The following is a 15,443-nucleotide window of genomic DNA, read 5'->3' on the forward strand; positions in this document are numbered from 1 at the left end:
AAAAAAAAAATTTTTTGTTCAAGGAACCACATTGCTTCACTTTGCAAGTTTGGATCAACAGATGCCACGGCAGAGCTGAGAGTTATAGGAAATGTAGTTTTTCCTCCTCGATTGTTCAGTATAAAAGAATGACATGTGAAGAGATTTTCAACTACATTTCCTAGAATGCATGGAAGCCAGGAAGCATGAGGGGTTTTTGTTGTTTTTGTTTTTTTTTCCTCCTCATAAATTTGTGACTATTTAGTCTTGGAATTTCTGACTTTTTAAACTCCTAGAATACTTCCGTCCATCTCAGCTCCATTTTTTTTTAACCTGCAGTCGCTGTCATATTTTGCAGATGTTGCTTTATTACAATATAAAAGAAAATTTTGGTAAAATAGTACTGGTTTAAAATTTGATTATATTATATATTTGATTTTGGATCGTAGGATATTTCATTTTTAATGTCTTGGAGATAAATCATAAACTAGACATTTTCTTTGCCCTTTAAAACCATTGGGGAAACTTCACTCACGTGTACATTTTTAAATGTCAAGTGTTTTATTGTAATATTTGTCCTGTGACTATTCCTTTGCATTGTTCTTGGTTTTGTGAGTAACTTTCTCCTCTCCACATGCAGTAAACTTTTTAATGTATTGGACCGGTTGAGTATGATTGCTGAGAACGTGGTGAAGAGGACTGGCTTCTTTGTCAACCGATCTGATTTCTACTGTCACATGTTACGGCCGGATGATAGGTAAGGACAAGAAGCGTCTAAATCCATGCACTGGACTCTTATTACTGTGTATTTTTGGTCAATTTGCTGATGAGGCAAAGTATCTGAAAGAAAAGTGCTATTCCTTCTCTCTTCTCTTCTTCTCTTCTCTTCTCATCTCATAGCTGGGGACAAGTCCTTACTTACAAATGAATAATTTGCTTCACAGCAGCAATGTAACCGGTCTCTAACAGCTTTGAGAAAGGCATATAAAAGAATGTCTTGGCTTTCGCCAGGCATGATATGACCCCTCCTTGGACTAGGTTTTTGAATAGCACTGCTCAAGTCATTTTAACTGACAATATAATCTATAGTTATATTATGTTTGTATTTTAACAGTTGAGTGGCTTGGTAAAATTTCTATTATTAAATGCATGTTATCTTCTCTGTGCACAGATGGGGTGATTTGGGAGGACTGCTTACTGCTCATGGTAGAATACAGGTAGTTTACATACACACAAATCTTAACTATGTGCCATAGATTGGAACAAGCGTCGCTATATGTAATCCATTATACTATAATCTGAATAAAGACAAAAACTACAACCCCGATTCCAAAAAAGTTGGGACAAAGTACAAATTGTAAATAAAAACAGAATGCAATGATATGGAAGTTTCAAAATTCCATATTTTATTCAGAACAGAACATAGATGACATATCAAATGTTTAAACTGAGAAAATGTATCATTTAAAGAGAAAAATTAGGTGATTTTAAATTTCATGACAACAACACATCTCAAAAAAATTGGGACAAGGCCATGTTTACCACTGTGAGACATCCCCTTTTTCTCTTTACAACAGTCTGTAAACGTCTGGGGACTGAGGAGACAAGTTGCTCAAGTTTAGGGATAGGAATGTTAACCCATTCTTGTCGAATGTAGGATTCTAGTTGCTCAACTTTCTTAGGTCTTTTTTGTCGTATCTTCCGTTTTATGATGCGCCAAATGTTTTCTATGGGTGAAAGATCTGGACTGCAGGCTGGCCAGTTCAGTACCCGGACCCTTCTTCTACGCAGCCATGATGCTGTAATTGATGCAGTATGTGGTTTGGCATTGTCATGTTGGAAAATGCAAGGTCTTCCCTGAAAGAGACGTCGTCTGGATGGGAGCATATGTTGCTCTAGAACCTGGATATGCCTTTCAGCATTGATGGTGTCTTTCCAGATGTGTAAGCTGCCCATGCCACACGCACTAATGCAACCCCATACCATCAAAGATGCAGGCTTCTGAACTGAGCGCTGATAACAACTTGGGTCGTCCTTCTCCTCTTTAGTCCGAATGACACGGCGTCCCTGATTTCCATAAAGAACTTCAAATTTTGATTCATCTGACCACAGAACAGTTTTCCACTTTGCCACAGTCCATTTTAAATGAGCCTTGGCCCAGAGAAGACGTCTGCGCTTCTGGATCATGTTTAGATACGGCTTCTTCTTTGAACTATAGAGTTTTAGCTGGCAACGGCGGCTGGCACGGTGAATTGTGTTCACAGATAATGTTCTCTGGAAATATTCCTTAGCCCATTTTGTGATTTCCAATACAGAAGCATGCCTGTATGTGATGCAGTGCCATCTAAGGGCCCGAAGATCACGGGCACCCAGTATGGTTTTCCGGCCTTGACCCTTATGCACAGAGATTCTTCCAGATTCTCTGAATCTTTTGATGATGATATTCACTGTAGATGATGAAATGTTCAAACTCTTTGCAATTTTACACTGTCGAACTTCTTTCTGATATTGCTCCACTATTTGTCGGCGCAGAATTAGGGGGATTGGTGATCCACTTCCCATCTTTACTTCTGAGAGCCGCTGTCACTCCAAGATGCTCTTTTTATACCCAGTCATGTTAATGACCTATTGCCAATTGACCTAATGAGTTGCAATTTGGTCCTCCAGCTGTTCCTTTTTTGTACCTTTAACTTTTCCAGCCTCTTATTGCCCCTGTCCCAACTTTTTTGAGATGTGTTGCTGTCATGAAATTTCAAATGAGCCAGTATTTGGCATGAAATTTCAAAATGTCTCACTTTCGACATTTGATATGTTGTCTATGTTCTATTGTGAATACAATATCAGTTTTTGAAATTTGTAAATTATTGTATTCAGTTTTTATTTACAATTTGTACTTTGTCCCAACTTTTTTGGAATCGGGGTTGTAGTAGTTTTCTGGATATTTTGCGGAAAATGTTTGCACAGAACAGAAATGTCTGTAATTTTGCTTTCTTTGCAGACTGGAGTTTTGAGGACTAATTGTGTGGACTGCTTGGATCGAACCAACACTGCCCAGTTCATGGTGGGAAAATGTGCTCTGGCCTATCAGCTTTATGCCCTCGGGATGATTGACAAACCCAAGTTACAGTTTGACACTGACTGCGTCAGGTAAAATCTTAGGCCAGGTCTTGTTTTCTTCTATCCATCCATAATTTTTTTTCTTCTAAGTACTGTCTTGGATTTTTGATATGTGGAATGGTTAATCGATAACACAAATTTTGCAGTTTGATATATTGGCATCAAATTTTGTATATTTTCTTTGTGTAACATGCCAGATTTCAGATGGCTCCTTGTCTTCCTGCATTGCTAAGGGTGCTTGGCCCGTTAATCGCTCCTTGCAGCCATGTTATAGGATCCTGAATCAAAACAGATGAAAAATAAAGGACAGAAATACCATTATTAAAATGGAATAACATGAACTATCTGAGGCTGAGAAAAATTTAGTTTGAATTTGGTGAACAGGTTGTTTGAGGAGCTGTATGAAGATCATGGAGACACGCTGTCGCTACAGTATGGTGGCTCGCAGCTAGTCCACAGAGTCAAAACCTACCGCAAGATTGCCCCATGGACACAGCACTCCAAAGACATCATGCAGACGCTATCTCGTTACTACAGCAATGCTTTCTCAGGTATCACAAGAAAAGAATTGAACTGTTCTGTCAAACACCTAATGTTTACAGACAGTACTGTGCAAAAATCTTAGGCACATGTAAAGAAATGCTGTAGACCAAAAATGGCTAAAAAAAAAAAAAGGAATGTTTCAACATTTAAAAAAATATTATAAACAGCAGTAAGCCGTATCAAATTAAACAAAGTTAGTATTTTGCAGCAAAACCCAGTAGCCTTCATTATGTTTTCTTTTTTAATCTGAAAAGTGGTCTCTTATGTAATATGCTGCTCAGATACAAACTTCTTTTTTTTGTAACATTTAATTTTGTGCTGGAAAAGAAACATTTGGAACTCTAAAAGGGTTTTGTATTGACTTGATAATGAAGTAGTCATAAAATAGAAATCTATAACAAAGTTTATATGAAAAAAAATAGGTTGCCTACGACTTTTGCACAGTACTGTACATTTATCAAGCACTCGCCTATTACAAAGGTATCAGAATTTATTACTAAACCAAAGGAGTATTAGGTTGTTTTTTTTTCACTTTCATTAATTATTCATAATAGAATATATTATTCATCCAATCGACTTTGCAATATATGAGCGAATAAAATTACGCATGAGAGAGTGATAGTTTTCAATTTTGAGTGGGAGCCCTGCAGTATACCATCGGAGTATACTAGTAAGATTTATCAATGAAAATACAGTGTCTTGCAAAAGTGTTTGTCCCGTTTTGTCGCATTACAAGCTGGAATTAAAATGGATTTTTGGAGGGTTAGCACCATTTGATTTACGCAACATGCCTACAATTTTAAAGGTGAAATTTTTTTTTTTTTATTGTGACACAAACAATAATTAAGATGAAAAAAAAAAAGAAACCTGGAGTATGCATAGCTGTTCACTTTGTAGAGCCACCTTTTGCTGCAATTACAGCTGCAAGTCTCTTGGGGTTTGTCTTGATTAGCTTAGCACATCTAGCCACTGGGATTTTTGCCCGTTCCTCAAGGCAAAACTGCCCCAACTCCTTCAAGTTCGGTGGGTTGTATTGGTGTACAGCAATCTTCAAGTTATGCCACAGATTCTCAATTGGATTGACGTCTGGGCTTTGACTAGGCCATTCCAAGACATTTAAATGCTTCCCTTTAAACCACTCTAGTGTAGCTTAAGCAGTATGTTTAGGGTCATTGTCCTGCTGGAACATGAACCTTTGTTCCAGTCTCAAACCTCTGTCTGACTCAATCTCCAGAATTGCCCTGTATTTAGTGCCATCCATCTTTCCTTCAGTCCTGACCAGCTTTACTGTCCCTGCAGATGAAAAATATCCCCACAGCATGATGCTGCCACCACCATGCTTCACTGTAGGCATGGTGTTCTCAGGGTGTTGGGTTTGTGCCACACATGGCATTTCTCATGATGTCCAAAATGATTAATTTTAGTCTCATTTGACCAGAGAATCTTCCATGTGTTTGGGGAGTCTGCCACATGCTGTTGGGCAAACTCCAAATGTATTTTCTTAAGCAATAACTTTTTTTTTTTCCCGGCCACATAAAGCCCCATTCTATGGAGTGTACAGCTTAAAGTGGTCCTATGGACAGATACTCCCATCTCCGCTGTGGATCTTTGCAGATCCTTCAGTGTTCTCTTTGGTGTCTTTGTTGCATCTCTGATTAATGCCCTCCTTGCTCGGTCTGTAGGTTTTGGTGGGCGGCCTTCTCTTGTCAGGTTTGTAGTGGTGACACATTCTTTCCATTTTGCTATAATTGATTTAAAGGTGCTCCCTGGGATATTCAAAGTTTGGGATATTTTTTAGAACCCAACCCTGATCCATACTTCTTCACAGCTTTGTCTCTGACCTGTTTGGAGTGCTCCTTGGTTTTCATGTTGCTTGCTTAGTAGTGTTGCAGAGTCAGAGTCCTTCCAGAACAGGTTCATTTATACGGACATCATGTGACAGATTATGTGACACTTTGATTGCACACAGGTGGATCTTAATCAACTAATTATATGACTTATGAAGTGAATTGAATTATATGACTTATGACGTGACCAGCTCTTATTTAGGGGTTTCATATGAAAGGGGGTGAATACCTATGCACACTCCAGATTTCTGTTTTTCCATCTTAATTATTGTTTGTGTCACAATAAAAAACAATTTGCACCTTTTAAAGTTATAGGCATGTTGTGTAAATTAAATGCTGCTAACCCTCCAAAAATCCATTTTAATTCCATCTTATAATGCAACAAAACAGGACAAACACGAAGGGGGATGAATACTTTTGCAAGACACCATGTCAAAAAATGGGAGATAAGCCAATCGACAAATGAATATCAAATGATTTGTGCAGGTGTCCTATTAACTGACACTGCCCGGAAGCTCCATCCCCTTCCACCATCTCACATGCTCTTGAGAAATTGACTAAGTAAAAAGGATTACATTAAAAAAAATTTACTAATATGGTTTTTTTGCTGTTTAGTGTGCATTATTATGGAATCTTCATGCCCAGAGTATAATCATCAGGAAATATTATTACCATTTTATTTTAATTGAGAGCAGGGAAAAATCAATATTGTCCAAGTCTAACTCTCTCTCTCACACACACACACACACACACACACACACACACACACACACACCAGATGAAATGCATGTTAAATAAATATCTTACAAAGGTTTGCAGCAGTCAGAGAAGTGTTAAAAAGAGTTCATTATTACCTAAAATCAATACTCAGGACCTTTTTATAAACATATGATCAGTTAAACAGAATTTTGAGCCTCGGCATTATACAGTTGCTGTTCTGCTTGTCCCTGTTTTATTGGACCTACTCAATGTTAGTGGGTAATATTTTGCCTCATCTGACTGGTCCTCTTAAGTATGGCCTTGTGTGGTTATTGTGCGCCATTCTTGTTTCCCATGGAAACAAACCCCATGTCTGTTCTCCATGGTTACAGAGCTCTTTGGCACTCTTTAAACCCCCATATTAAAATACAGCTTTGCCCTTCAGACCAATCAAGAAAGTAATAAGAGTTCTCACCAAGCAACAATTTGTCATATCAGTCTTCCGGCTTGTCTTCGGAGACACGGTAGTTTAATGCAAATTTCATTTGCTCTGTTTTATACCCCATATTGAAATCATATGGTGTAGTCATATAATAAGTAATAATTAGATTTTAGCAGGTTTCAACTCCTTCCTAGGCATTATCATTGACTATCATCCTAACTAATTAGAGGATATTAGAAAACAACATAACTGAGATAAGTCAGGTTTTCCCCATCTCCAAGTCCCAATTACTGATCACTATATAATATTATCTCTTTGCTTGACAAGCGCATGCATGAACTACAGTTAGTGGAAAAGGAAGTGCATGGCACATGACTGCGTTTTTATGAATATGAAACCGGTGTATAATGAAACATTAGGAGAATTGTCCTCGGAGAGCAGGAAATTAATATTTCTAAGAGCATTAGTGTGATTAGTGATTTTTCTCTTATTTTTACTGTGTCTAGTCATTACAAGCTAGAAATTAGCATTGTTTCCAAGACAATGGTAGTGACAGCAACAGACAGCTAGAAAAAAGTTCATGGATTGCTGTGAGCATTAGGTAAATGCAATTTGTCTACTGAATGCTTCTGTGATGGCTAAAACATTGTGTTTTTACATGATAAAGTGAGCCCATTACTGTATTTACTTTTTAAGCTAGCACCAACTTGAAGCATGGCATGCTTATTTAGCTTTACCAGTACTGTGCTATAGTCTGGACACCAAATGTGCCTTGTCTTCTCAGGTTTTGAAAACAACTCCAGTAAAACTAATCTACTGTACCTATCTGACCACCCAGACTACATAGTGTGTCTTCTGTCATTGTAACAGAAGTGAATCTTCACCTATTTTCCTCTCATTACTTTTTTCCAAACGTGTGCTTGACTGCTAATTCACCCCAACAAAGTTGTTGGTCTGTTGTTCTAGACTGGGACATGTTGGAAAATAGACCACACAAGTCAATCAAGGCTTCTACCAACATAAATTTGTTGAGAAGAAAGAAGGCATTTTCTGTTCAGGTATAGATTGAGTGAATGAATTGGTTCCTAAAGGCACTCTCTTTCTGTATGGTCATTCCTGCCATGGAACCACAGGACTAGTTCACATTGGTGGACCTGTATAATGCCTGTTTTCATGTCCCTGTTGCTCTGGTACCCAGATCCTTTTTAAGGTTTACACAATTCAAGTTCTACACTTTAGCCTCTCAGGAGGTTTTCAAGAAGCTGCTTTCAGTTAGACTGATAGCCACCCTTTCATCCTGACATGTAACTGAGAGAGGTTGTTCTGCCGTACTTTCTGGAATTACAAACCTTTCAGAAGTGAATTATTAGTCTATCAGTTGGAAAGTAAGCATTACAAGCCCCTGGTGTAAAATCGGAGCACACCAACCAGCTGGAATTGAGGGTGGTCCCTCTTGGCATCAAGGCTCTTTCAGACAATAATTACGCCAATCATTGGGGCACTGTGAAGCTGAGCATCCTGTCACACCTTGCATGGAACGTCCTCAGATGGGCCCATCTATGGCCAGCCTTGCCTTGCAGACAGCTCATCATTGGAAAGAACATACTGGTCCACAACTGGCCTCACCATCTACTATACACTTTTCCCACTGTTTCTCCCACATTATACAGAATTCAGAAATTGACATGGTCAGCAAGTTCTTAGTTCGACTACTACACACTAGCGACTTCCTGCTTGAACATATCTACTGTCCAAAATGTATGGAGAGATTTGGCAACCCAGAGGTTGCATTCTGTGCATTGTCCAATTCCCAAAATAGTAACTTTTCTCCAGGAACTGCTGACATTGAGACGTCTCCATACTCACCTAAAGGTCTTTCTTTCCTTTATCCTTGCGTCTTTTCAATGTTTTGTCAGAATGATAAGCATGAATGATCGAGTGAGTTATAAATCCAGGTTCATGAAGTGCTTCTGGTCCAAAATAGATCCTTCCTATTAAACTAATAGCACTGTGCTAAGTACAAGACATCTCTGTGTGAGGGTTTGTTTGTTAGAATGATGTTTGTCTTGTTCAGTCTGAATGATTCACGTGTAATATAAATGGGCCCTACTAAACGAGCAGCAGCAGAGATTGACTGGTTATACAGTTCACTGTATGTCATTTTAATGAGCTTGTACATAAAGCTATCCATAGAAAATTTCTCATCTTTTTTTTCACCGTCATGAGCAGTGATAGATGACTGCTTTGTGAAGTTGTGCATTTTCCAAGCAGCCTACTCAGTCAGAATACATTGCATCTTGCACGTCTTATCCCCCCAGCATGTGATATATCATGTATGGACAGAAACACATGTCTGTTTATTTGCGTCAGTACATGTCCATCTGACCAGCACTGGTTCCTAAGCTAGTGTGCATGATCATGGTTATGGCTGTGCATGTACACACGTGTTCATGTATTTAGCATTGATGATTATCTCAACTTTATCGAATATACATGATGCTGAAGTTGCCTTGAGGGATTAGAGCTATAAAGAGAGGGAGAGACATTGAAACAAGGAAATTATTTGCTGTCATGCACCCTAATTTAACTCTTAATTACAGCCTGAAGCAGTTAGCACTGCATGGGGCTGTACAGAGAAATGACAGTGATAGAAAGCATGAGAGATTTCTACAATGATGGACTGTGAGCCATAGCCAGTGGTGCACATACTACTACTCCTAGTACTAAAACCTTAATCTCTTGTTTTCCAGTTAAAATGTTCAATAAAGAGCGTACTCTTCTTACAACTTTATAATCATCATGTCTCCGTTTTTCTCTCCACCCCTCCACCCCACACTTCTTTCTATCTCTAAGATGCAGACAGACAGGATGCTATAAACCTTTTTCTCCAGGTGTACCAGCCTTCAGAGTCCAAGCCGCACTTGTGGGAACTGCCTACGGACTTTTACCTCCACCAGAGCAACACCATGGCTCTACCCCAAGAGAGACGCAGGTGTGTGTGAGTTAATGTGAGACACATTTAAGCAAGCATATTCATTCAACTTCAAACATATTGGCATCCTCCTTGGAGTTGATTTCTTAAGTAGTGCAGTTTTAGGACTCTAGGATTGATTTTCATTTGTTCCATTATCTATTCTGTCACTTTATTTAAACAGGCTACAATTTCAAGAAATGGTGGGCTGTGGTCCAGGGTTATGCTGCCGTGCAAAGGCAAAAGGCAGTAACTGCAAAATGTGCACACTGAGAAAAATGGACTTTTGTCTTGAAGGGCTCTGTTTTAAAGAGATTATTTCCAAAGAAGCGAATTATATCCCAAAGTTTAATATCTATTTGTGAAGTTTTGACTGGCAGGTGGTCATGATCATGGAACACGTGTTAACTCAATTTGACCAAAAATGCAGTTACTGACTTTTACCTTTGCACAGCAGTATAGCCCTGCTAACCTTTTGGCTTAATGCAACCCTCCTTATGGGACAGATTTTTAAGTTGATGTTCTGTTTGTTGATTCACACACCACTTTGTGTGTAGGGCTTATTTTGTAATATCAAGTTTTGGCCTGTTGTCTAGATGGTGCCAGTAATTCTAGTGGATGAGATGGTGTAGAAAGTTCCACTATCTCACAACAGCTACCAGCTGGGAAGGGTGAAGGCCAAGGTGGCATAACACACCATGTGGAAAGCACTATATACCTTTTTTCGCATATATGAGCTCACTGATTAGGTAGTATCTCAATGATTGACAGGGGTGAGAGTATGCCATGGTACCATGGAATTTGAACTCGCAATCTCCCAATGATAGGGTGAACACTCTGGTTTTGCTGGTTCTATAATTTTTCTTTTCTTTTTTAAATGCTTTTCTGTCATTTTTGGTGGGCTTATTAGCGAACAGTAGTAGAGAGTAGTAGTAGTAGTAGTAGACTTCTAGGGCTTAACATGTTCCTAATTACTATGCAGTAGAACCCAATTTGATTTCTCCAAATCTAAGCTGTACTTGGCCGTGTAGGCCTCTTTATTGAAGAGCTTGCTTAATGGTACCTTGGTGCACAGAGAAACTTATTGGTTAAACCTCAAATATATAGGTCATCTTTTACTAAGAAAAAAAAGTGAATGGAAAGAATGTAACCCATTTCTCATGTAACATGACATGTGCTGACATGATTACTGAAACTTCAAATATAATGAAATAAAAGCCCAATTTTTTTGTTCAGTAACAGGCAGAAGGAAGGGTATTATCATGTTCTGCAGAATGGTGAGAAATGAAAGGAAAAGCCAGTGGCACTGTTATGCTGTAGAAAGCTATTTTCTGGCAGAGTTTGGATCCACTTTTCCACAAAGAAGAAACACTGCAAATCAGTAGAACTTTTTTTCTGACTGATGAAACAGTTCTGTCTGTGTGTGTGGTTTTTTCACTCTGACTCTGCCCCCATCCTCAGGGCATGTTGGCGGACTTGAGTATAAAAATGATGCAAGTCCTAAGACCTTCACAGTCACCAGATTTGAATGCAGTCAAACATCTATGGCACATTTTAGAGTGAAAAACTGGAAGAATAGTGTGCATCACTCCAGTACAGTTCCAGAAGTTGTACTGAAGCTGTTCTGGTGGCTCATGGTGACTCAAACACCTTACTGAGGCACTTTTATATTGGCTTTTCTTTAGGAATCATGTTATAATATTTAAATTATTCTCTAATGTAATTTAGGTTGTGAATTATTCGCATAGCAATTAGACACAATAAAACATGTTTCTTTATTTTATTTACACAGTTACACTTACTGGTGGGCAGACGGTTTGTTGTCCTACCTTCCTGTACCCTATGATGAAGGTATTTGATTTTTTTACATTATGTAGTTAAAAGAGTTAACTTGTTAATCATATAATTTGCATTAGCTGCCCATCTGATGCAATGGTCTGGTAAAATAAAACTGATAAATTTAAACTACTTTGTATGCTCTATATATTTTATGTTAGAAGCAATACAGTAATGACAGTAATGAGGATATTGTATCCAAGAAAAACAAGGAGCCAGACTTACTGCCAAGAAATGGCACCATAGCTGAATTAAATGGTCTATGGTGTTAAATTCTTTTGCGAATTTCAATAAAAATATAGTTTATTGTAATGTAATATTTCTTCTGTGAACTATTTCTTGAGTCCCCTGTGAGAGGAACAGGAAGAAGGTGGTAGTGAAACGAGTGAATCGCTATGATGAGAGCACAGACATGTACACGGAGTTCTTCAAACCTTATGAAATCACTTCTTTTGATGATACATTCTGTATTGCCATGACCAACTCGGCAAGGTCAGTTAAATTAACGAACGCTAGCTTTTATTTCCTTTGTCTGTTTTATGAAAATGACAACTCAATTAAAGCATAAAGATTATCCATCCAACAATTACAACGATTTTTCTTTGGTTTGTCTTAGGGAGTTTATGCCAAAGAGTGTCGGCCTGGATCCTAGCCCTTTCACCGTGCGTAAACCAGAAGAGACTGGCAAATCAGTGCTGGGGTGAATATATACTTCAGTGTTGAATTTTTTTTTAATTGAATTAAAATGAATTTTGCAGTGATGTTCACCGCTTATAGAATGTCTATAGCTCCAGGCATTGCTTCCACTGACTACTGCTGTGTGGTTGAACAAGGCACCCAGTCCTGAGGTGTTCTGCATCTGTAACCTCTTCACTGGTTTAAAAAGTGATGCATCAATGAAATATAGAGAGGAAAAAATCTGAATGAAAATAAAACACAACTTTTGTCTAAGGGGCTAAAGCTTGATGCTATTAAGATAGAGTTGTGGTCAGAAGTTTACATGCAGTGATGTCATATTGGATATGAATGCCATGGCAATATTTGGGCTTTCAGTAATTTCTCTGAACTGTTCTTTTTCTGTGGCAGAATGTACAGCATACACCTTTTAATTTAAAAAAACACTAGAATTTGGTGCAAAAGTTTTAATTTTCTTTGGGTTTTCTGAAATCAACATGGTCAAAATTATACATAGAGGGTCAAAAATTTACATATGCTCACTTAGATTATTAATTCAGAGGTGCTGAAACTTCCAAAATGTCTCTTATCTTGCCAAGGCTGAGGTCTCTTAACTTCCTGTTAGTGATCATGATTGACTACAGTTGGTAGCTTGCCTGTGCCTTCATAAAAAGGGTTTGTTTACAGTACTCATTAGATTGACCAACACACAATACAATGGGAAAGTCCAAGGAGCTCAGTGCAGATCTGAGAAAGAGGATCGCAGATGTACACAACTCTAGAATGTCTCTTGGAGCCATTTCTAAACAACTGCAAATTCCAAGATCAGTTCAAACAATTGTATGCAAGTTATTGTGAGGTGTAGTCACTTTGCTTCAGGAAAACCCAAACTGTCACCCTCAGCTGAAAGGAAATTGGTTTGGATGGTCAGGATCAACCTGGGAACCACCATGGCACAGCCCTGCCACGAACTGGTAGCTGATGGATCACTGTCTACAGTTCAGATCACCGTGGACTAAGAGGCTGCTATTCAAGAAATAACCCCCTGCTCCAAAATTGACACCTTCAAGCTTAACTAAAGTTTGAAGCTGACCACACAAAGAAAAAGCCTTTTGGAGGACCACTGTATGGTCAGATGAGACAAAGATTGAGTTGTTTGGCCAAAATGGTCACCATGTACAGTGGAACACTGTTCCAGCTGGTGGTGGTAGCAGCATCATGCTCTGGGGCTGTTTTGCTGCCAGTGGGACTGGTTCATTGCATAAAGTGGATGGAATAATGAAGGAGGACGACTACCTCAGGATTCTTCAGCATAAACCATCAGAAACTTGAACATGACTTGGGACTTGGAAGTTACAACAGGACAATGAACCCAAACATGTATCAGACCTGGTTGTGAAGGATAAAGCAGGCTAACATTAAGCTGAAAACAAGTCCTGACTTCAACCCGATTAAAAATATATGGACCGTGCTTATAAGTCAGGTCCATGCCAAGAAAAAAAAATTAATTGAACTCTACCAATTTTAAAATGTAGAGTCATGAAATATCCAACCAGAATTCTGCCAGAAGCTTGTTCATGGTGAACAGAAATGCTTGGTCAAGGTAAATCTTGTGAAGAGACATTTTATCCAAATATTAGGTGTGCTGTATATACAGTATATGTATACCATGTATGACCATGTACAGTGGTGCTTAAAAGTTTGTGAACCCTTTAGAATTTTCTATATTTATGCAAAAATATGACCCAAAACATCATCAGATTTTCACACAAGTCCAAAAAGTAGATAAAGAGAACCCAGTTAAACAAATGAGACAAAAATATTATACTTGGGCATTTATTTATTGAGGAAAATGATCCAATATTACATATCTGTGTGGCAAAAGTATGTGAACCTTTGCTTTCAGTATCTGGTGTGACCCCTTTGTGCAGCAATAACTGCAACTAAATGTTTCTGGTATCTGTTGATCAGTCCTGCACACCGGCTTGGAGGAATTTTAACCCATTCCTCCGTACAGAACAGCTTCAACTCTGGGATGTTGGTGGGTTTCCTCACATGAACTGCTCACTTCAGGTCCTTCCACAACATTTTGATTGGATTAAGGTCAGGACTTTGACTTGGCCATTCCAAAACATTAACTTTATTCTTCTTTAACCATTCTTTGGTAGAACGATTTCTGTGCTTAGGGTCGTTGTCTTGCTGCATGACCCACCTTCTCTTGAAATTCAGTTCGTGGACAGATGTCCTGACATTTTCCTTTAGAATTCCCTGGTATAATTCAGAATTCATTGCTCCATCAATGATGGCAAGCCGTCCTGGCCCAGATGCAGCAAAACAGGCCCAAAACACGATACTACCACCACCATGTTTCACAGATGGGATAAGGTTCTTATGCTGGAATGCAGTGTTTTCCTTTTTCCAAACTTAACGCTTCTCATTTAAACCAAATTGTTCTATTTTGGTCTCATCCGTCCACAAAACACTCTTCAATAGCCTTCTGGCTTGTCCATGTGATCTTTAGCAAACTGCAGACAAGCAGCAAGTTTTTTGGAGAGCAGTGGCTTTCTCCTTGCAACCCTGTCATGCACACCATTGTTGTTCAGTGTTCTCCTGATGGTGGACTCATGAACATTAACATTAGCCACTGTGAGAGAGGCCTTCAGTTGCTTAGAAGTTACCCTGGGGTCCTTTGTGACCTCGCCAACTATTACACGCCTTGCTCTTGGAGTGATTTTTGTTGGTCGACCACTCCTGGGGAGGGTAACAATGGTCTTGAATTTCCTCCATTTGTACACAATCTGTGGATTGATGGAGTCCAAACTCTTTAGAGATGGTTTTGTAACCTTTTCCAGCCTGATGAGTATCAACAACGCTTTTTCTGAGGTCCTCAGAAATCTCCTTTGTTCGTGCCATGATACACTTCCACAAACATGTGTTGTGAAGATCAGACTTTGATAGATCCCTGTTCTTTAAATAAAACAGGGTGCCCACTCACACCTGATTTGTCATCCCATTGATTGAAAACACCGGACTCTAATTTCACCTTCAAATTAACTGCTAATCCTAGAGGTTCACATACTTTTGCCACTCACAGACATGTAATATTGTATCATTTTCCTCAATAAATAAATGACCAAGTATCATATTTTTGTCTCATTTGTTTAACTGGGTTCTCTTTATCTACTTTTAGGACTTGTGTGAAAATCTGATGATGTTTTAGGTCATATTTATGCAGAAATGTAGAAAATTCTAAAGGGTTCACAAACTTTCAAGCACCACTGTATGTATAATTTTGACCCTGTGTTGATTTCAGAAAACCCAAAGAAAATTAAAA

General features: G+C 38.6%; 1 protein-coding gene across 3 annotated transcripts in view; it reads left to right on the forward strand.

The window, feature by feature from the left end:
• Nucleotides 1-15,443, forward strand: part of fig4a (FIG4 phosphoinositide 5-phosphatase a) — a 111,463-nt gene that overhangs the window by 59,509 nt on the left and 36,511 nt on the right. For all 3 annotated transcript variants that reach the window (XM_060914056.1, XM_060914057.1, XM_060914059.1), the window contains exons 13-20: nt 620-736; nt 1,151-1,196; nt 2,978-3,126; nt 3,481-3,647; nt 9,481-9,619; nt 11,391-11,449; nt 11,779-11,926; nt 12,051-12,134. In XM_060914056.1, coding sequence (XP_060770039.1) covers nt 620-736; nt 1,151-1,196; nt 2,978-3,126; nt 3,481-3,647; nt 9,481-9,619; nt 11,391-11,449; nt 11,779-11,926; nt 12,051-12,134 — 909 coding nt within the window. The remainder of the gene's footprint in view (nt 1-619; nt 737-1,150; nt 1,197-2,977; nt 3,127-3,480; nt 3,648-9,480; nt 9,620-11,390; nt 11,450-11,778; nt 11,927-12,050; nt 12,135-15,443) is intronic.

The sequence above is a fragment of the Neoarius graeffei genome, chromosome 2 (genome assembly GCF_027579695.1).
Source record: "Neoarius graeffei isolate fNeoGra1 chromosome 2, fNeoGra1.pri, whole genome shotgun sequence".
Taxonomy (NCBI): Eukaryota; Metazoa; Chordata; class Actinopteri; order Siluriformes; family Ariidae; genus Neoarius; species Neoarius graeffei.